The 20,146-nt window shown below is 48.5% G+C and overlaps 3 protein-coding genes across 3 annotated transcripts; 1 reads left to right on the top strand and 2 right to left on the bottom strand.

Annotated features, from left to right (window-relative positions):
* Positions 1 to 2,544: 2,544 nt before the first annotated feature.
* Positions 2,545 to 5,505, bottom strand: K444DRAFT_631083 (uncharacterized protein; the record flags this gene model as incomplete). The annotated part of the gene is made up of 5 exons (XM_024883301.1): positions 2,545 to 3,299; positions 3,354 to 3,845; positions 3,961 to 4,170; positions 4,217 to 4,677; positions 5,018 to 5,505. 5 exons carry the CDS (start codon positions 5,503 to 5,505, stop codon positions 2,545 to 2,547), a joined length of 2,406 nt encoding a protein of 801 aa, XP_024735401.1.
* Positions 5,506 to 6,336: 831 nt separating this feature from the next.
* On the top strand, positions 6,337 to 8,350 carry K444DRAFT_631082 (xanthine/uracil permease family protein-like protein; the record flags this gene model as incomplete). The annotated part of the gene is made up of 7 exons (XM_024883300.1): positions 6,337 to 6,429; positions 6,481 to 6,570; positions 6,618 to 6,714; positions 6,760 to 6,853; positions 6,903 to 7,254; positions 7,303 to 7,412; positions 7,459 to 8,350. The coding sequence occupies 7 exons, from the start codon at positions 6,337 to 6,339 to the stop codon at positions 8,348 to 8,350; spliced, it is 1,728 nt and encodes a 575-aa protein (XP_024735400.1).
* A 2,275-nt stretch (positions 8,351 to 10,625) lies between these two features.
* Positions 10,626 to 11,869, bottom strand: K444DRAFT_433542 (uncharacterized protein). Its single transcript, XM_024872793.1, has 2 exons — positions 11,668 to 11,869; positions 10,626 to 11,619 (listed from the first exon to the last, which is right to left on the bottom strand). The coding sequence occupies exon 2, from the start codon at positions 11,497 to 11,499 to the stop codon at positions 10,675 to 10,677; it is 825 nt and encodes a 274-aa protein (XP_024735399.1). The 5' UTR covers positions 11,500 to 11,619; positions 11,668 to 11,869; the 3' UTR covers positions 10,626 to 10,674.
* Positions 11,870 to 20,146: the final 8,277 nt, after the last annotated feature.

Genomic DNA, 20,146 nt, shown 5'->3' with positions numbered 1-20,146 from the left:
CCCGATTCAGGGATCAGTCCACGATGCTGTTTGTGGTGGAGATGTGGTGGAGACACACGTGATTTAGATCTCAGCATGACCCCCAATCCAAACAAGCTTTTGTAATCTGAGGCTTAGCTGATGGATTGACTGCCAAATACTACCGTTGTGTTGCATATCGCAACTTGCCGACGATTCAGGACCTCGTACGATTTCCCTGAAAGTGGAGATGTAGAGGGAATGTAAGCGCCAAGCAACTTGACTAGCAGGTCCGGAGGATCCTCCCTGACAAATCCCGCCAAGCCATCAGCCACCAACCATCAAACTTGCAGATATCAACTGTAAAATCCAGATAAAAGTAAGGGGTTTGTTGCACATCGCACGAAATTGAGTTTACTCACGGGATGGAACTTGGAAGGGAGTCATGTCCTGTCTCCACAATTTAAGCGCTTACCATTTCCGCTCGCGAATCTCCCTTGCATCTCAGCACGAACCTCTTTGAGCCCGTCCCTCTCAAGACTCAATAATTCCTCCGGAAATCCCCCTTCGTTGCACGTCGCGCGAAATTGATGTTATCACGTACTGTACAGTAGTGCCTAGCTTTGTCCACAACGAGGTTTACCAAGTGCTTAAAGAGTAAGCTCGGCGAACCAACCAAGGCTTTGTTGCACGTCAAAGAAATTAACATTAATCGCGGAAGCGTAGGAGAGGGCCGAGGTGAGACGAGAGACATGACGTCGTGAGATTCGGATTTGGAGTTTACTTGCGTGAGCATGACCCGATTCCTGACTCGAGTCCATTTGAGGTTGCGAGGTCCACAACTTTGACAAGAGACTGGGACGAAGCTTGAACTCTTCTTGAAAGCTTCAAAGGGGCGCGAAAAGATTAGAGAGTTAACTGTTCAGAATTGGAGAATCGTGAAGTCCAAGATTAGATACCTCAACTTAATCCAGAGCTCCCCGACCTTCGCCACCCTCCTCACCCTTCTTCCCAAGCTTTCTCACTTCCCGCTACTCACCAACCAAGCAAAAGCTCATCACGAATCCAGGCCCTCAACGACCGTCAACCCAAATATTTGTTGCACATCGGCCAAAAAGCGCACCTGTCAGGTCCGCCTCCACACCACCCATCAAAACCGCGTCCAAACAACCAATACACACCCCACCCTGGGATCCGTGCCCAACCTTATCAGACCATCTCCCATTTCTCCGGGGCCCGGGCGGCTTGAGCCTCACACTCGAGTCAGTCGCCTGCATCAAGGAAGTGCACGCTGTCCGTTTTACTGCAAAAGGCTCTAATTCGCCTCGACTTCGACTCATGGATTTCAAACTGAGACCACTTTGGTTGATTGACGTTGCGTCTGACCAACCAAGACAGTACGTCAAACATGTCAGGAGTCAAGACACGCTTCCCCCTTCCCCGGTTTCTCGGGCTCGTTTGCAATGAACGGCACGTGCGCAAGACGATGGACCCGATTCCCGGGATGTTTTTCTCCGTCCCGAGATTGGGAAAGCGAGGGGGAGGGGAATAATATCTAGATCTGGCATCGAGCTTTTTTAAACAAGAAAGCTTCTTGACTCAGTTGTGAGAATGGTGGAGGTGTAGTCTTTATTCATGTACTGTTGGCAAGTTCCGCGGTTCACTGGAACTCGCTTCCAGTTATCAATCTGTAATTCCTGAACAAGAGTCTACACAAATTTGATAGAGGGAACTAACTGATCATCAAGAGGTCTCGTCACCCAAACTCACAAATATACCTGCCAAGAACTCTCGACTCATTAACAACCCCTCATGACAAAAATCCACTGACTGCATGACTGTCCCTGACTCGTGTAAGTACTTCCAAGAACACCCCACGCTCGCAGCGCATGAACCTCGGCATTTTTCCCACCCTGACTCGAGCTCTCCGCGCCGTCTACTCCAACATACCCGCGATTTTGCCGACACCAGCTCTTCTTCCTTTCTCAGTCCCGATCGTGACCTGTATCTCTTACGAGATATAGACCAGCCCCCTTGACACGTCCCGTGTCAAGGCTTAAATTGCGACCTGCAACAAAGGAAGAGGAATTGGGAATCTTGGGGCAGAGACGTGGGAAGTGGGGATCGGGAGAGGAGAGAGGGAGGTGAGTAGGGGTGGGGCGAGGGGTTGTGGTGTCGTAACTGGTGCGATGACGAAGGGAAAAAAGGATAAGTGACCGACGGGAGAAGAAACGGAAGTGGTCCCGGGGCGCCGATGTGCAACACTTCTTTTGTTTTGTGGGGGAGGGGGATTTATGGCGAGAAACGGAGAGTGGGAGGAGCGAGGCATGGAACGAAGGCAAGCACCGACGGAACATGATTCGTTGACTTCGGAATAGGTTCAATTTGGACATCCAGGATTTGGAAGATGAAGCTTTCAAGCCCAGCACACCGTGGTAGTATTTCGAGTCTCAAAACAAAGGGGGACCAGAGCCCAGCCAGCTGCCCGCCCTGGAAGGAGTAGGAAATCAACTTTTCCCAACGCCAGCCCCACCCCAAGAAAAAGGCAATGAAGAATTAAACCCCCTATCAAAAGACGGTTCCATATTACCCCTCTTTCACCCCCTCAATAACAGCATACTCCCAACAGGTCCCCATCCTCTCGCACTCCTCGACTACAACCTCGTCATCCCACCACCACTTCTCCCCCTCCACATACCCACCCCACATCTCCTTCCACAGCATCCTGCCCGCGACGCTCTTTAATTCCTGCTTCGTCCTGTCTGCTTCGTCCTCCCCATTAGCCATGTCCGTTCCCACGAAGGCAAAGAATCGCACGTTCACGATCGTGCTTCCTTCGGCCCTTAATCCTGCATCGGCAAGCCAGATCGGGAACAGGCGACTAGGATTGATACACCGAAACTGTCGCTCCAAATTCAGGATAAGATGATTGTCGAGCCATGCTCGTAATCGAGGACCAAGCGTAGCGGGCAAAGGCGACGGGTCGAGGATCGTGAGATGTAAAGTCCCACCTTTTCCTGTTTGTGGTATTGGCTTTATAGGGACAATAGTCGTTGTTGAAGAGCAAGGTGTAGGTTCGGTGGGAGAGGGCGGTGAGGGGGCGGAGACGAGTGTTCGGTGGCATTCTTTGAGGATTAGCGGGAGCGAGGCGGCGGGGAGGAGGGCAGGCAAGCAGAAGGCTTGGATGGAGGTGAAGAGGTTGGAGGTGTAGGGAAGTTGGGAGGTTAGTCCGGGGACAGCGAGGGGGTGGATGTTAGGGTAGGATTTTGGGGAGAGAGGGGTAGGGGAGAGGTGGTGGACTTCTTTTGCTGTTGTGAGGGCGGAGAGGATGGAACATGATGCTGGGACGTGTTAGAAGAGAAGAGGTCCTCGGTGGGTTACGGGAAGTACTGTACCATGATTTTCGTACAGTGACAAGGTTTTCGCAATGCCGGAAGCAGGAACGTTGGTATCCGATTCATGAGTCATGCTCGACTTCTTCTTGAGACTGCGCAATGCAAACAGCATCCACAGCTGCTTCTCCAGCTCTAATTCTCGGTACACAGATGCATCTACGACCTCAACCCATTCTTCCTTGAGGCGTTCGAGGATGATCTTCGGGCTGGCTGCTTCCATCCTTCTGATGTTCCTCTGCAAGAGCTGTAGCTCGACTGGTGGCGGTCTCTGCCGAGGACCATCTCGTCTCTTTTTGTCCGCCTGTCGAAACGGAGGCACAAATAATTCCGGCACTGTGGCCCTTGGTAGTACATCCTCATCATCGAGACATTCCCATATCTCGGGCGGCTTCCACGAATCTTTCTGTCCTCTCGAGGCGGCCGTGAAGCTAGTTGATTGACTCTCTTTTGATGTGACGGACGAAGACCTCTTGGGGAGATTGACGACTGGAACTGGGAAATCAAAAGTAGTAGAAGCGGGTGATCTAAGATGTTAGCCACATCTGCACCTGCGCTTCGTGAACGTACGATCTTGTAGGAGACTCGTGAATTTGTATCGGGATTGTACCAACTGAGGAGATCCGCACGACCGTGGCTAGCTGTTCTACGGCTTTCACGCTGTTGCTTGGGGATATTGTGACTTCTGTACTTTGCGTTACAAATGATATTGGACTCAAGGGCTGAACACTTCTACCGCTGGTGGTTGACTCGACAGAGCTCCACGTGGACTCTGTCTTCCTTGATCGACTTGTCCGCCCTGAAAATACGGATTCCGATACTTCGAATTCATCAGATTAATATACGTAACGCGGAAAGGGCCATACCTTCTGATAGGGCTGACTGGTTATCGGAAAGATATGGACCGTTGAAGAACCCATTGGCAGGGAATCTTGGGGTGCTTGTCGGGTCAGAGAACTCCTGGGTAGATGTGTCTGAAGTAACAGTATAGCTAGAGATTCTTCTTGATGCTTTGGAAGCATCTTGAACTCTCAAGCTGGAAGATTTGGGATGCGATCCAGTTCGGCTCAAAGAAGGTGTTTTGACGCTGCCGAAAATGTTCAAAAGGGACGGCTTGGTTTTGGTGCTTGGAGATTCTGTCGATCCCGATCCCGAGCTATGGATTGAAGATCTTCTTGAAACATTTCTGGCGCTTATCGAGTGCTCTTTTCTGTTCTTTCGCTGGCCAACGGTTTCCCTTGTGGGATCGACCCAAGATACATCAAACATCGCAACAGAACCTGAAGAGGTGCGATCTGCGAAATGAAAGCCAACAGGTGCGAAATAGCTACGAAGGGTGGTCCCAGCAAGGAATAATGAATGATGTGATGAAAAAGACAAACCCCCTCAATTCTGCGTGACAAAAGGAAGGATATATGAGATGTCACCTAGACCATCTCAGCCCACGAGGAACAACCATCATACAAAAGGTAAAACTACCCACCCACATGGCAGCTGGATCTACGGCTGAGAGTGACCTTCTGGTCTAGAGAAAGGGCTCGTCGCCGTGTGTTGGTAGCGTTCCTCTAGTGATCTCAAATCTGGATATTGCAGCTGCACGCTGCCGGCGAACTCGAGACCCAGCCAGTGGCTTTCGATAGCCCGCGAGGCGTGAAACATAATCTTACCGATGAGATGTGACAAAGTGAGATACAGTAGAGGGGTCTTTTGGCAGTGAGAGAAGCAGGGAGAGGGGACTGACCGAGAGCAAAGGGGTGGGGTTGTGCAGCGTGAAGGGCCACCGTTGGGTTGGGGCAAAATCCATGCGGCAGCTAGACCCGCTAGCCTGCGAGCCCCCTTTTGGGCTGGGGGCTGGTGTCTCGACTAAGCCCAATTTGACCAGTAATAGACCTGCCGCAGAACTTCGACCACGTTTCTCCTTCTTCCTCCCATTTCTTCTTTGCTGACAGCCAACGACCAGCGACCAGCGACCAGCGACCTTCGCCGACACTAACACCTGTCTTTCGTCGAAGTATTTCCTCGATGCCGTGAAAACATCGTCGGTCGGTGTGCTCTCTACGGAGTACGAACTCAATACCACCTGCAGCCTGCAGGTCCTCGATGACCTGGATTTGTCCCAAGTCGCACCCCGTTGTCGATCAACGATTACCTGCATTTTTATTCTGCATTTCGAGGCCTTATCTTCGAGATCAAGTATTGTGCGAGGATAGACAGATTATGTTTGGCTAAGTAGGCTTGCACAGCGTCGTACGATCGTCGCCACCAGTCACACAGAATTGACCCACTCGGAAACCTACCGGCGATTTCTCATGGGTCAGCGGTGCATCTACCAAGATGCTTTTTTTTTGCTCTATATTCAACCTTTCCAATCTACGATCCCGGGAGTTCAAAATGTCAAAGCGTAAGCTTGACTCACCGCATCTGGGAGTGTGTTCCAGATCTTCAAAGGCTTGCTTTTGATCTGTCGCAAGGTGGCTGAACCCTATTTCAACACCCTCGCCTCCACAGCTCTGGCAGCGGGTTGGCCCAGAATTTCGCTCGCATATTACCATCCGACAAGTATCCAACTGCTTCCATTTTTAAAACTTCTCGTTCTATCAAGAGGCGCAAGGCCGTGCTCTGTCCTAACCGGCGTAACACACGGGCCGGTGCATCTTCCTAGTTTCAACCCCATCCGCTGACATGCTCCGATGTGTCGTTCATTCTTTCTACCCCTTACTACCGCATATAGAGATAGTGGCTGTCGGTGTCTGGTCTCGTCCGAATCATTGTGGAGGGGCTGCTCCCTTAATTACTTTTTCTTCGGCTGGCAAAACCAATGTCATGTCTGGTCCATCTCCATCGGGCCATGCTTCGCGGTTTTGATTTTCATGTTGTTTGAATTAACCTCTTGCAGCCTTACCCCTATCTCTCGCTCTGTATAACATATCTGTCCATCCCACGTTTTCTCCATGTGGTGCCAAGCAGGATCGACCCTTCATTAAACATGTTCTCAATTAATGAACATGTCAAGACTCTTGACTACAAAGTGTCGAGGTCGACTTTTGGCAGAGTATTTCGACTCGATGGATCTGGTCATGTAAGTCTAAATTGGAGGAAACTGGGACCTGATATTGCTGACGCTCTGCAGCCCAAGGAGCGGAAAGGCTCCAAGTTCTTCACTGAGATTCGGGCTGGGCTTACAACATTCTTTACAATGGCATATATTATAGCAGTCAATGTTGGTGCCAAATTCTCCCTTGTACTAATCTCATTCTGATCTTGCAGGCTTCAATTACAACCCAAAGTGGCGGTACTTGCATGTGCACTGACATCGTCGACAAATCATGCGCGACTGATGTTGCCTACAACGCTTGTTTGATTGGTATGTCCCTTCAGAGCAACTCGATCATTTTGCTCATATCAACAGGTATCAACAGAGATATCATCACTGCAACAGCCGTCATTGCAGGTATTGGCTCTCTCGCATTCGGCTTCTTCACAAACCTCCCGGTAGCCCTAGCGTAAGTTCGGCCCCTGACCCCGCCGAGATTCAAGTCTAAAATCGTGCAGTCCTGGTATGGGCCTTAACGCATACTTCGCATATCAAGTTGTGGGCTATCATGGGACTGGTAATGTTTCGTACAGACTTGCCCTCACCGCAGTGTTTGTGGAAGGGTTTATCTTTATCTTCTTATCCTTGATTGGCATGCGTCAATGGCTTGTCAAAGTGATTCCAGCTTCGGTGAAGGTTGCCAGCGGTGTTGGCATTGGAATGTTCCTGACTGAGATTGGGATGTCATACTCTGGCATCGGACTGATTACTGGTTCTCCAGTCACACCCACTGACATTGCTGGCTGCCCACCGCAATATCTCGACCCAGTCGCGGGAAATTGCAGAAGTCATAAGATGGCCAACCCAACAGTAAGTACTTTTTACCAAGATGCAACCATTTCGCTGACCTTCGAGCAGATGTGGATCGGAATTGTCTGCGGAGGCATGTTGACTGCTTATTTAATGTCTTATCGCGTCAAAGCAGCCATAATCATTGGAATATCAGTTGTTTCCATCTTGTCTTGGCCGTGAGTATGTCAAGGATGTTCTGAATTGTAACTGACACTGTCACAGCCGAGACACTCCTTTCACTTATTTCCCTCACACCTCTTCTGGCGATAGCATGTTCAACTACTTCAAGCAAGTCGTCGCTTTCCACCCCATCCAACACACACTCGCTGCACAAGATTGGAACATCGGCCAAGCCGGGGCCCATTTTGCGCTGGCTCTCTTCACATTTCTTTATGTCGATATAGTCGACGCTACCGCAACTTTATACTCAATGGCCCGCTTCTCCGGCGTCGTCGACCCCGAAACAGGAGATTTCCCGCGCTCCACACTAGCTTACTGTTGCGACGCAATCGCTATCTCCATCGGCTCGCTCTTCGGTTGCTCGCCCGTGACAGCTTTCATCGAGTCCGGCGCCGGTATTACAGAAGGTGGCCGCACCGGCCTCACCGCCATGACAACAGGAACCTGCTTCCTAATCTCCATCTTTTTCGCGCCGATCTTTGCCTCAATCCCTCCTTGGGCCACAGGCTGTACGCTCATTCTGGTCGGATGCATGATGATGCGCCAAGTGACTGCCGTAAACTGGAATTTCATCGGTGACGCAGTCCCAGCATTTGTCACTATCGTCACGATGCCGTACACCTACTCCGTTGCGTACGGCCTCATTGCTGGTCTTTTCACTTACGCGGTTCTTAACGGGATGATATACATCACGAAGGTCGTCACGAGAGGCAAGGTACAGCCTCCCGATGCGGATCTCGCGGAATACTGGACGTATAAACCGGGAGGCAACCCGCCATGGTTTATCAAGGCTGCGCAGGGGAAGTTGTGGAATAAGGGAAGATTCTACAGTATGGATGGTCAGAGCGTGGCGGGGGGGACGGAGGCGAGTGAGAAGGAGTTGGTTGAGGGTCCCGCGATGAGGGTTGCGACCAGGGATACGCATGAAGGTTAAGAAGTAAGGCTCCATTGAGAGCGAATGATGTGGTGTTTCGTGATGAAGGGGAAAACTCCGGGAGAGCTCGGCTTGGTGAGATGTGAGATAGACTTGGGGGCTTATGTGGCGTTGTTTGTTAGTCTAATTTAGTTCTATTCTTGGAAATCATAGTTGTTTTGTTCTTTAATTCTTCGTTCTGTGAGGCAATGATGCGAGAACGGTCTTGATGTTTCATTTGAATTCCCAGGTGGGGAGCAGAATTGAGGATGATTTAACCCCGCCATATTTTCCTCCGCTTCGGACTCCGCACTTCCAAATATTTCCTGTTGAAGACCACATTACACTTTATGCTTCCTGCCTTGTTTCTGTGCTGTATCTTGCACTCGATGAGGGTTCCCATGTACGGGCGATTCACGTCACGTGATAAGCACACAACTTATGGGCGGTGTCTGAGTCTGATTCACTCACAGACTAGGAAACTTGAAAAGTGCACCAAAAACACCGCTGGAGTCAGAAATTACACTGCAACACTACCGAGCGACAACACGTCAGATTCAATCCAACATCAAAATCCAAACCAATGTCAACAAACCAGATTCGCGTGGCAAATTGCATCCTCGAGTCCAGAGAAACAACGACAACGAGAGAATCAAGCAATAGCCCAAAGCAACCTCAAGACGGGAAATCTATTTGTCCTTCTTTTTACGTTTCTACGTTACATTATTGGACTAGGCGAGCTCATCTGCCTGGGTTGGGAAGTTGAAAAGGGGCAATCTCGGTTAATAAAGGGGCTTCCTCCCCACTTTTTAATGACGACGTTGATGAACTTTCAGCCACGGGCTCCTCATCCAAGATGTTACCGAGCCTGTATCCCAAATACGAGTAAATATAATGTGATGCCGAAAAAGTCAATCTTCAGTGCTTCACGAGATTCTCAAACCTCAATAAAGAGCGCAAAACAAACCAGACTTACACCATCCAGTGCTGCAACCCAACCTCAGTCTTCTCCAAGACATACAGGAAGTAGTTAGCTGTCAGGCAGCAATGTGATGTCAAATCATAAACATTAAGCATCCACGAAATTTTCAGCCTATCATACGACTAGCAACCAGAGCTGAAATTCAAAAACTTCATTTGCTACCGATCTGTTCAAGTGAGTTCGGCGAAGGATTGATTGCCCAACGACTTGTATCCTTATCTATGCCCGGCAGCTACAGCACCATTGCTGTGGCCGAAATCGTAAGCAACCAACCCTTTGTCTGCTTCTTCGTCTGATGCAGCGGTGAAGTTGGGAGGATTGAGATGTTGCGAATTGCGACGAGCAGCGACGTTTCTGGAAGTGGTCAGTTACTGAGTTTAGGGGGAGATTTTGCAGGTGAGCATATAATCTTACTCTTGCTAGCGCGGGGCTAATAACGAATGGCAACGAAACTGCGGCGAGAATGAATTCATTCCGAAGTCTTGACAGACTTTGAGGACCTCAAGATTGGAGCCTGGACGATCAGTGTGTCAAAAAAGTAATCAAGGTATTCCGAATATTCATGAATATTCATGATTAGCTTGAATAGAATATAATTACTGCAATGCTTAAATAATTTGATTAGATTAGAATATATAATCATGAATATTCATGAATACTTTGATTACTCTACACGTGACCATGGCACGTGATACTCTAGCCTAATTAAGTAGAGATCCCGCTCTAGTGTCTCCTTAGCGCCACCTCGCTGCCTAATTAGTGGGTCGAAAGCCTTGCAAAGACGATGCTAGATCGGGAGCCATACCTAATTAGGTTAGTATATCACGTGAGACAGTCACGTGTATAGTAATCAAAGTATTCATGAATATTCATGATTACCTCAATTAGAATCTGATTAGAATATAATTAGTGGGTATTTTTGATGAATAAATTAGATTACTAGCCAGTATTCTAATCTAATCTATTCATTTGACACACTGTGGACGATGATGCTATCGGAGATGGAGGGCATTGAGGAAATGCTGTGGGAGATGTTAGACTTGGGCGAGGTCGAAGGGAGAGCGAATGCTGTGAAGTTGAGAGAGGTGGGCTATATTTTGGTTTCACCCTGTAAATTTATACGTGTGTTGCATGAAAACACGTCCTTGTGATCGTCAAGTGGGGTTTTGATAACTTTAATTTCCTCGGACTTTACGGCACAGATGGACCCGTACCACGGTACCAAAACTTACCTTAAATTCGCTGATCAACCTGATGCCAGGTGATTACTTCGCTAGACTCATTTCCAAACAGTGTTGCAGTCTGACAGGACAGGTATCGAAATAAAAGGGCTCGCTTGCTTTTCTCGTTCCAAGAAACAATCTCACTTCCCACTCTCTTCATCCACTTCCATCTCATCCAACTCCTGATATTCTTTTACATTCTCCAACGCAAGTTCCCACTGTTTCTCCGACCCCACGACCACCCTCGGCGGTTTCCATTCCTTCACCTGCCCCGCCCTCGCCTCAATATTCCACCGTATTGTGGCAAGCAGTCCCATGAGTGGAGGGTACGTCTCAATCTCCTTCCTCTCAATGACCTTCAAGGGCTTAATATCCGGGATCCACCTCCCCGGGCTGCCCGTGCTCCCGCTCCACCAATAATACTCTATCCTCGAACTCTTTTCTCTAACCTTCAGTTCCTCCAGCTCCCCAAAGTTGCTGCATATCAGCTTGAAGTGATGTGGTTGCATGCGCTGCTCGAGGGTAATAGCCAGTGTGCGTATGCGATCTGCTTCCAGTGTACTTCCATTAAACTTCGTATTGAGTTTCGAGAATGCTTCGAGAGCTTCAAAATCTCCAAATTCCAGTGTATCCCGTTCGAAGTCGAAGTAGACGGGTCTCGAGAGATCGACTAATAAGGCGACTTTGAACCGTTTGAGCGCTTCTATTCGTGAATCGTAGCACGCGTGAAGGATACCCGGGATCGTGTGTTCGAGCCGGTAGATGCTGGTGTGGTACCACCTAATGTATTCGTGGTATGTGCGTGAAGTGTAGCGGATGACTCGTGGCTCGGGGATGGCGAACTCCCAGATCATGAGGCGGAGTTCAGCTGGAAGGAGGGAGAATTTTGGGAATGTTGTTGCGTGGCGCATGGTGTGGGTTGAGACTTGTTGTGGCTGTTTAGGTGATCGAAGGAACGAGAGCATTGCCCTTCGGTTGGCAGATGGAGGTAATCGATGCGATTATTCTTTGGTCGGTTGCTTGATCGATGGGGGAGGTATCGCAGTGGACCTCAAGTCGCAGACCGATCTTGGGAACGAATGTGACTGATTTATTTTAGCGATGATAGTTTCAACGAGCGACGACAAATATACTTGTATGGTTGAAGTGATGAGTGCGAGAGGTGTCGCTTTGTAGTCTTGACCTATTCAGTGGCTGATGTTCGAAGAAGGAGCGATGAAGGCAGAGGCGATCTCGAATCTCGAGTCTCAACGTTCCAGTCAGTGAAAGTGAACCAGGAACAGCTGGATTCAAAGGTGTTGACTAGAAATTTCAAAACGAACCACGAATCTCAGAATATCCACATCCAACCATCACAAAGAGCGCCAACTTGGGACTGCAGTTTCTACGTGTGGCTTTTTCAGAACGTTCACGGGCTCTTGCGCCTTCAAATTACCCATTGCGGGATGCCCAAATTATCTTTCTCTGTCTCTCAAGCTTAACTCAAGATCCAGACGTGAAAATGAGGCTTCTCTGATCTCGACTGCATTGCGGAGTTGCCTCGCTATTGTACAAGAGGCATGTCTCTAGTCGTGACTGCAATCTGGACCGTGGAGTGAGCCCTGTGCTTTCCTCCAAAGGCTGCATTGAAGGCTCAAAGCGGTTGTGAAAAGAAGCTTTCACCCGGCTGGTTGTGATGATGTTTTGAAAGGTATTCGTCGCGATCTGCGAAGCGAATGCGAATAGGGGAGAGCAGACTTACGGATGATGATGACGATGAACGGACTTAAGTGAATTAAGTCCTGGGAAGCATAAAGGATAGTTGGGATGGTGTATTTGACCTTATAAGGCTGCGAGGTTCCATCGCTGCTGCCTTGGATGCAGGTGAGTCAATCGTGCAGGTGGCTGCAGGTCACGTGAAGCAAAAAAAAACGTGACCGTTCCCCCTTTCCCTGGAAAGCAAGGTTTTCATCCTTAACGCGAGAACGGGACCACTATCACCACGCAGACCCCAGGTAATCTCTCTGTACAGTTCTTTATCGCCGCTATCACTCCTCCGCTTCCAACCCCCACCGAAGGCCCCAATCTCACCAACAGCCAATTCTGCTTGAACGGCAAAATGACATTTATACTTCCACGTCCTCGTCAACCAATAAGTTCTGATAACTAACGGTGCGTGAGTTTGCTATCGCCAAGAATTGGGTCGAGCCATTTGATGTAACAGCAAAGGAAGAATTTAAATCTTGAAAGTTTGAGAATAAACGTGAACAGGCCAACCCACATGGGAATGTTCTCATGACATTTTCCATTTCCGTCTTCGGATATGAGCAGCTGCTACTTTGGCCTGAGCTATGGGTGAGCAAGCTTCAGCCAAATAAAGAGCTATTTTAGTATCCGCAGGAGCTTGTTTTGGCTCCCTTAAGGCACGGTCACACTTTCCTCGCCGTGTCTCTACGGGTAAGTCCCGTTATAGCCCCAACAGGAATTATTCCGGAACTGTTTCTGGATCCATATTCGCTTATGTACATGTAGTAAAGGCCAGGGTTCGGTGGAGTTCTAAAAATGTTAATCAAAGAACTTCTCAAGTTCTTGTATAACCCCGGGTTAATAGAGAAGACGGAAGAGAGTACTAATCAAATTCTTTCAGTCCCATAATGAGGCTGTATTTAAAATTTCCCAAAATTTCGCTTCCTAGTAAGTCTAGGGGCATTTAGGGCGTTTGGCCTCTAACATGCCGCTCCTTCTGCCCAATCGAATGAACCCTAGCTTGCTGGACCTGGGCCAAGACATATTAGCCAATTAAAAGGATGCCGTTCGTCTCTTATAAAGATGTGTTGAGATATTTCGTACACTTTTTAACTCGCGTGTGCCGACGACGGGTCAAGAGTCTGCAAGACATGGGTAAGAATACTTGGCCTCTAACGTGGCACATTTAATTGGTCATCCCATGGCCTTCTCATTACTTGAACTTACGGAAGTATCGAGCCGGATTAGAATTTGAATGGATTCAAAATCGAAGTTGTTAACAGAAAATCCTCGAGCCCTTTTCAAATCGGCTAAGAGGTCGTTTCGGTCATATCATGGGCGCGTGACTAGGCTGCACAAAAGTCGCTGGCTTTGCATGGCCTGGGAAAGAAACGTCTCGGTCCTTGGCGGGCAGCTTCCTAAACTTTACGGGCAATATTATAAGAGCATTCTCAGATGGACACACACGTCTAATAGCACATGTAGAAGCATAACGTCACATGATATTGTATATACAATTTCAGATAATGAAGGTGGGACTGCTGTTACTAGGGTGTACTCGCAATTCTTTTGCCTGGGGTCATTCCACGCTCAGACCAGAGATTCGCCTTGATTTGTTCCAGTGTCTCGGTTGCTTCTCTTGTGCCATGGCAACCATCCGTCAAGCCTGCCTTTCTTCCGCATTCTTGGCCCATCTGAGATATTATGCTGCTCTATCTCGTCGCGCTCACCAGATGAAGACGATGCGCCGCTCGTCTGATCATGGGGGATTCTAGAGTTGGGCACTTGCTCTCTTGCGGCTTTGTCTAGGCTGCGCCCGGTTCTCTCAAAGGCTTTTTGCCAAATTAGCCACATTGCCACGGTGAGGATGGTAAGAGGTATAGTGAGCGCCCAGTAGAACCAGAATCGAGATTTAGGCACATCCCGCCATGACTCTGCATCCCAATTGAACAAAGGGATCGCGAACAGGGTGCTGATAAAAGTTCCTGGAAGAATGACCATTGTCAGGAGTGCAATGGATTTCATGCTGAGGAAAATGTTAGAATTTGTATGTTGGCTCAGACTTAATAAAGTCCATAAATAGGGAAACTCACGCAGAACTGTCACGTTTGCTTGCAACTGCAATGCTCTTAGAATCTCTAGCCAACTCGATATTCTGTTGCACATCTCTCTGTGCGATCAAGTTATATACCTGGAAGCCAAACTCAAATTAGCCACTTCATATGTTCGGAGAGATAGCCTGGACGAACGTTTTGATTTTGAACTACACACATATCCCTTAAATAATCGATATAGATGAGATCATGGGCGATTTGGCATTTAGTTGAATTCAAAAGTGCTGAGAAGACTTCCCAATTCGTCGCAGAAGCCGGAGAGGATCCGGGGCCTTTAACCAGTTTTGACCGGGAAGCCGATTGTTCAATGAACTCGCACAAATACAAGTATGATTTGAATAAAGTACGACACCAAATGATCATCTGGCTAATTCTGCTTACTTCGAGACTTACTTGGTCGTAATCGAGAGGGCCTTGCGAGCTCTGGTCATCAAGGTCCAGGCCACCTATATGTCCGGTTTGCCTTTGGACTGCCGCGATATCGGCCTGAGCTGTACTTAACCATTTAGGAACTAACATATATATAGCTTCTAAGAGAACGATACCGAGCACGAGCGGTTCGCTGACAAGATGGCGTAAGCTCTTAAGTACTCGTAGATAATGGCCAAGTAGAGTTCGGTTGCATATACGAAGTATGCCGTAGGTAGTTCTCGTAGTGCTCTTCCATGAGAACCCGAGTTGGGTTTCTGTCTGTGCCTCTGCAATAGGTGCAATAATGTACCCTAGAATCTTTTAGTATGGCAATGAGAAGATTGTGATATTAGGCATATTTGTACCGAGGTCTAGGTCCGATCCTCTACCAGCAAGCTCCTGCTTAGATAACACAGTAAGACGACCACGACTCATGGTACTTGTCTACAGAAATGCAGAGGGTAACCTAAAATCTAACATTATTGCCAGTAAGTTCTCCTTGTCCCAAGACCAAGTTTTGAACCAGCCTGGCTTATGTGTTCTACTTTCTATGCTACTTCGGGATCAGTATTTTCGTCTCTTCATTGCTATTCTTTTAACATCGGTCAAGGATTATCAAATAACGAATAATTTGCTTAGGGAATATACTTACCACAGGCGCATTCCATTGATAGGGACCATTTGTTGCCCATCCTTCACTAACCCCGGAGCCTCTTTACTTACCCACATCTTGATTTCGGTCTGTTCAAGTGAGCCTTCTAGAATTCGTGAGTCACCGTCCTGTTTGTTTTTTAAGTTAGAATAGTTTTTGAAACAGTTGAACTCGTCTTACTGGATAGTTCCAGATCTCTATGAATGAGATTGGAGCCGGCTCGAACTCAATCGGATTTCCAGAGAATGCTGCCTCACTCTCCATGTACCATTCCAGATTTCGAGGGTAATTGTCCATATTTAAAGACTTCGACCTTTTTTTCCAGCTTATAATAGAGAGTGAAGCCGAGATTATGTGGCTCAGCCTTGAGCACCAGGCTCGTCCTTAGAGCCAATAAGCGCGGTTCTGTGTCTGCGAAATATTGTGGCCTTTGTATAGGCAGAGACTACTATGATGCTCCAGAGTCCGGGTGTGATTAATCATAAGACAGTTCGAGGAGAGGAGGAAGGAGTTGTTGGAAACGTATCGAGGCTGCGATAAGAAGAACGAGCCTAAGCGCGCTAACTGTTGCACGACCTATTTTTGGATCATGCAGCATGCGCCTCGACTTGTCAGGTGCCCCAACCGATGAGAATGATTTGTCTTGCGAAAGTAAAAAATTTGATTCGCTGCTGCTATCCTAGTACACCAAGAAAGGTTTGGAGGCTCTACGTGACCAGCACCACGTGATGTCTGGATTGATGCCTAATAAGTTGGACAGGAGAGGGTGCACGCTGTGTCATGGACAGCACTGTGGCAAATAAGCACGCTATGAAGTTTTTGGCCGAATCTCAAGCCATCCCACCTTTGGCTGAGAGTGCGAGAGACATTTTCTCACGCCAAGGAGTGAAGAAACATTGGTCGCAATCAGACTTGCTTCGATGACCTTTTTTTATTTATCGAACTTGGTTAGTTTAAGAGACGGTAGTTGCTCGTGAGATAGAAGTGATGTGCGGAAGGTGGCGCTTTCCATGGTCAGCTTTTGAATCGATCGAGACTACATACGCAGCGCATGGATCTGATATTTACTCCGAGACTCCCAGTCTCCAGAGGACTCAATCTGAAGATCAAGACTCACTATAATATTAGCAATTAGAAGATAAGTGAAAAGATAGGAGAGGAGAAGAGAGAGAGGATAGGGAAAAAGTTGCTTGCAAAGGCGAGAGTAGATGCAATTTTTAGAATATAAAGACAAAATCTCCCGTGGTATAACACTTATTCCGGTCTTCTTCGAGCCTCTTCCAAGTTGCAGAGGACAGCAAACAGAAAGGGAAGGCAGGCCACTTCCTCTCCTTCCTAGACAAATTCTCCCCCGCAACCTCACGTTCGAAAGGAAACCTCATCCCATAATTTTCAAGCACCAACACCACTCATACTTCATACATGTCAGACTCAAAACTAAAGTCTGTTACTTTCATGTACGCCACATCCTCGCATTCCACAAAACGGAATTGAACCAAGTTTTTTCCAATAGATTAAGAGACATGAAAAGCAACACGTTGGTTGTGTTCGGCTCGGAATCCCAATCCTTCATTTCTAATTCCAGAACACCCGCCTCCTGCCCAATTTCTCCCAATCCCCCTTCTCCCTGCTTCTCTAAGACGCTGATCACTGGTATCCCACGTTGCACAAGCTCGGGCCGAAAAAGGGAATTCGCGTCTCGGCTCTCGCTCCCGTGCCTCACATGCACCTCACCGGTGCTTGGCATCGCTGCCGACTCGACTCGGAGCTTCCCGCCCTGCCTCCCGCCGCGTCGCGGCATGGAAGCATCTAAAAAAAGACAGAAAAAGGGAGGGGAGGGGGGGGGGGACGTGGCAGGTTCCACGGATGGATAGATGAAAATAGTATCTAGAATGGAAGGTAGAGAAAAGTTCGGGGTGAAGAAGGTTGCATCAATAGGGAGAATGAGGAGCAGACTAATATACTGCGGTTGAGGCCCCATGACGAGGAGGCAAACGGGAAGGACGGCGTTATCGATCGATATTGTGAGACAGATGAACGATAGGCGAGGTGTTGCGTGATTGGTAATTGGGACATTGTGTCGTACAGGCATTGCGCACTCCAGCCGTCGTGGACGATATGGGAATTGGCCGTGGGGGATCGCTCAAATTCAGGGGGCTTGATCTGATTTTTCAGCCCATCTCCGAAGGATGCAGGTATGCAGAGATGAGGGTACTAGAGCCACGTTGGAAGAATAATTACAGGTACAAGGAAGGAAAAACTTAAATAACAACACCAGGATAGAGTTCTCTGCCGCTGAAGGTGGGATTTCGGCTCTGCTGATTGGGCAGAGGATACGCCGTCGCGATATTGCATGAAACTTAATGTAACTACTAAAAATAATCGCAAATGTTTTCGAACTCTTGTCATCCAACTGAGATCGGATAGTAATGTAGGAGGAGTTTTGAGAAGCTGACTCCAGTGTCTAGAATTTCAGTGTCGGATTGGGAAATCCATGAGAACAAAATACGGAATGTCGTGGTAGACATGGCTCGAAGAGAAAATATTGTCATCTCGGTACCGTCGCAGGTGAAGATAAGAAGACAGGGAGAACTGATAGCTCTGCAAACTAGCAGGCGCGGGTGTCTACAATTCTTGCTAAAGATATCAATCGACAACTCAAAAGGGGCAAGAGCCTCGGCTAAAAGAACAAGTGGGATAGAGAAAGAGTCCTGACTGTGAGGAAGATTGACCACCTCTTGCTACAACATCTTCAGCTGAATGGATCGGAATACATTCTAGGTCTGAGATATTCGCCTCAATTCTAGTAACGCACTGCATCGAAATGTGTTCCACATACATCTCTGTTTGAAGGATGTACTCAGACTTCTGAGATCTGAGAAACTTTCCTCGCCCGTATGTCATTCTTTGGAACGTAGTTCCTCTAGAGGCCTTGGAGGCCAAGTGCGGATGTTCCCCGAGCCCAGCATGAAGCTCACTGCTCGGGGGTTAGACCTAGGTTGAGAACTTCCTGTTCTTGTGATCAATCACGAAGGGCCCGAGAACTCTGAGTGAAGCTGTTCAGATCTCTTTGCTCCTTTGATAGCCAAGTTCAAAGCTGGAGCACTGTTGAACACAAGAAGACGGTGAGCAGAACTCGGATGCCTTTATCCTTGAACCTACACAAATCGTGGATGCAATCACAAAGCTAAATGCTCCTTGGTACGAAAGACGGCCCAAGCTCTCATCCCCTCCTCGTAGGAGTTCCCCTCAACTGCCCCTCCGCTTAGACGATGAAACTTGATCGGGCGTGCCGACCTCCCCCACCTTCGGCTGCTCTGCCCAGAGCTCGAACCTCTTAAAGACGCACCGTTGCATTGGAGCCCCGAATGGCCAATGAGATCTGCGTAGCTTGCCTTCAGCTCAACGTTGGAGCTGCAGCCATTGCTTGACCTGCGGCATAGTGTTGTATTCCAGCATCCACAGAAGGGTGACTTGGCCTGGATCGGCAATCCTCACGGTCCCCATCACATCGTTGCTCGAGCCCCCAAACCCATCACACATCCCACCTGGGAATATTTCCCACATGATCGATTATCGCGCCCAAGCTCCTTATCAGTCCTCGAGAAGAAGTGACGAAGTCTTTCTCCGCCTCACAGTTGACAGCGGATGGCACCGAGCAGGTGGAGGATCTGAGCGTAGGGGCCTGCAGGCGAATTCGCTTCGCACGGTCATGGCCCGAGCAGCAACCTGCACGCCACCCATCCAAATTGAGTCTTGCGAAATGCTCTGGCATTGGCTCTACTTTCACATGCAGGAACCGTTGGCTGTCGAGAGGGGAAATCGGGGACGGCTCGGCACTTGGCCGAAGTTTGAGCGATACAAATCTATTGGTCTTGAGCAACAGGCACGAGCGAGGACGTGAATAACCTCAATTGCGAAGGTGGACTTAGTGGTCGAGAGAACCAGGATGGTACTGGGGCAAATCGCAGATATCGCTATCTAGTCGAGGCGATTGATGATCCGCATTCAAAGTGAATGAGACAAAATGGCGTCAGGACTGTCTATCAGATGAACATGTACAAGTACTCATTGTACTTACTGTCGTTGGCGTTTTAGATGGCGCTGGGCGATGTCTCGCCCTATTGCGATCAATTATGCCGCCGATACTTATCAGTTCATGCGAGAAAGCACGAAATCTGAAGCCTCGTGGCAAGCACGATGAACTGGTGAACTGTGCAGGTGTCGCACGTGGACTTGACGACCAACGAGAGCAAGGAGAACTTGAAACGAGACTTCGAATGCGGGGAAGAGCAGATAAAATCTTGCGGCTGATTGGCACGAAGTTCATGAATCGAAACAGAGTGGAGGTGGCTTGAGACATGTCTGGTTTGAAGATGCGGTCAGAGCGGCGGAGCGAATTGCGGTGCGTATCGATCGAACCAAGCTAACCACGAGTGAAGGCTCGAACTCGAGGTCGATGATGCGATAAAAAGCCTTGGATCACGAACTGTGACGGTGGCTTGCAGTTTTATGGAGATTCAGGTGTTTTTCGGAAGGTGGCCGAGAAAGGAAGACTCTGTGGGGTAGCAAGGGTTCGATATGTGGCTGCAATTGGCGTGCGCAAAGTTCCGATAGCGCCTCAAATTCTTTCCCTAATGACTTTTCAAGAGCCACTATGACAGAGCTGACGTTAGAATTCAAGAGAGTCGCGTTGCCAGTTCTCTGGTG

Source organism: Hyaloscypha bicolor, assembly GCF_002865645.1.
Source record: "Hyaloscypha bicolor E unplaced genomic scaffold K444scaffold_92, whole genome shotgun sequence".
NCBI lineage: Eukaryota > Fungi > Ascomycota > Leotiomycetes > Helotiales > Hyaloscyphaceae > Hyaloscypha > Hyaloscypha bicolor.
The sequence above is the reverse complement of the archived record's forward strand: the minus strand, read 5'-3'. Positions and strand labels throughout refer to the sequence as shown.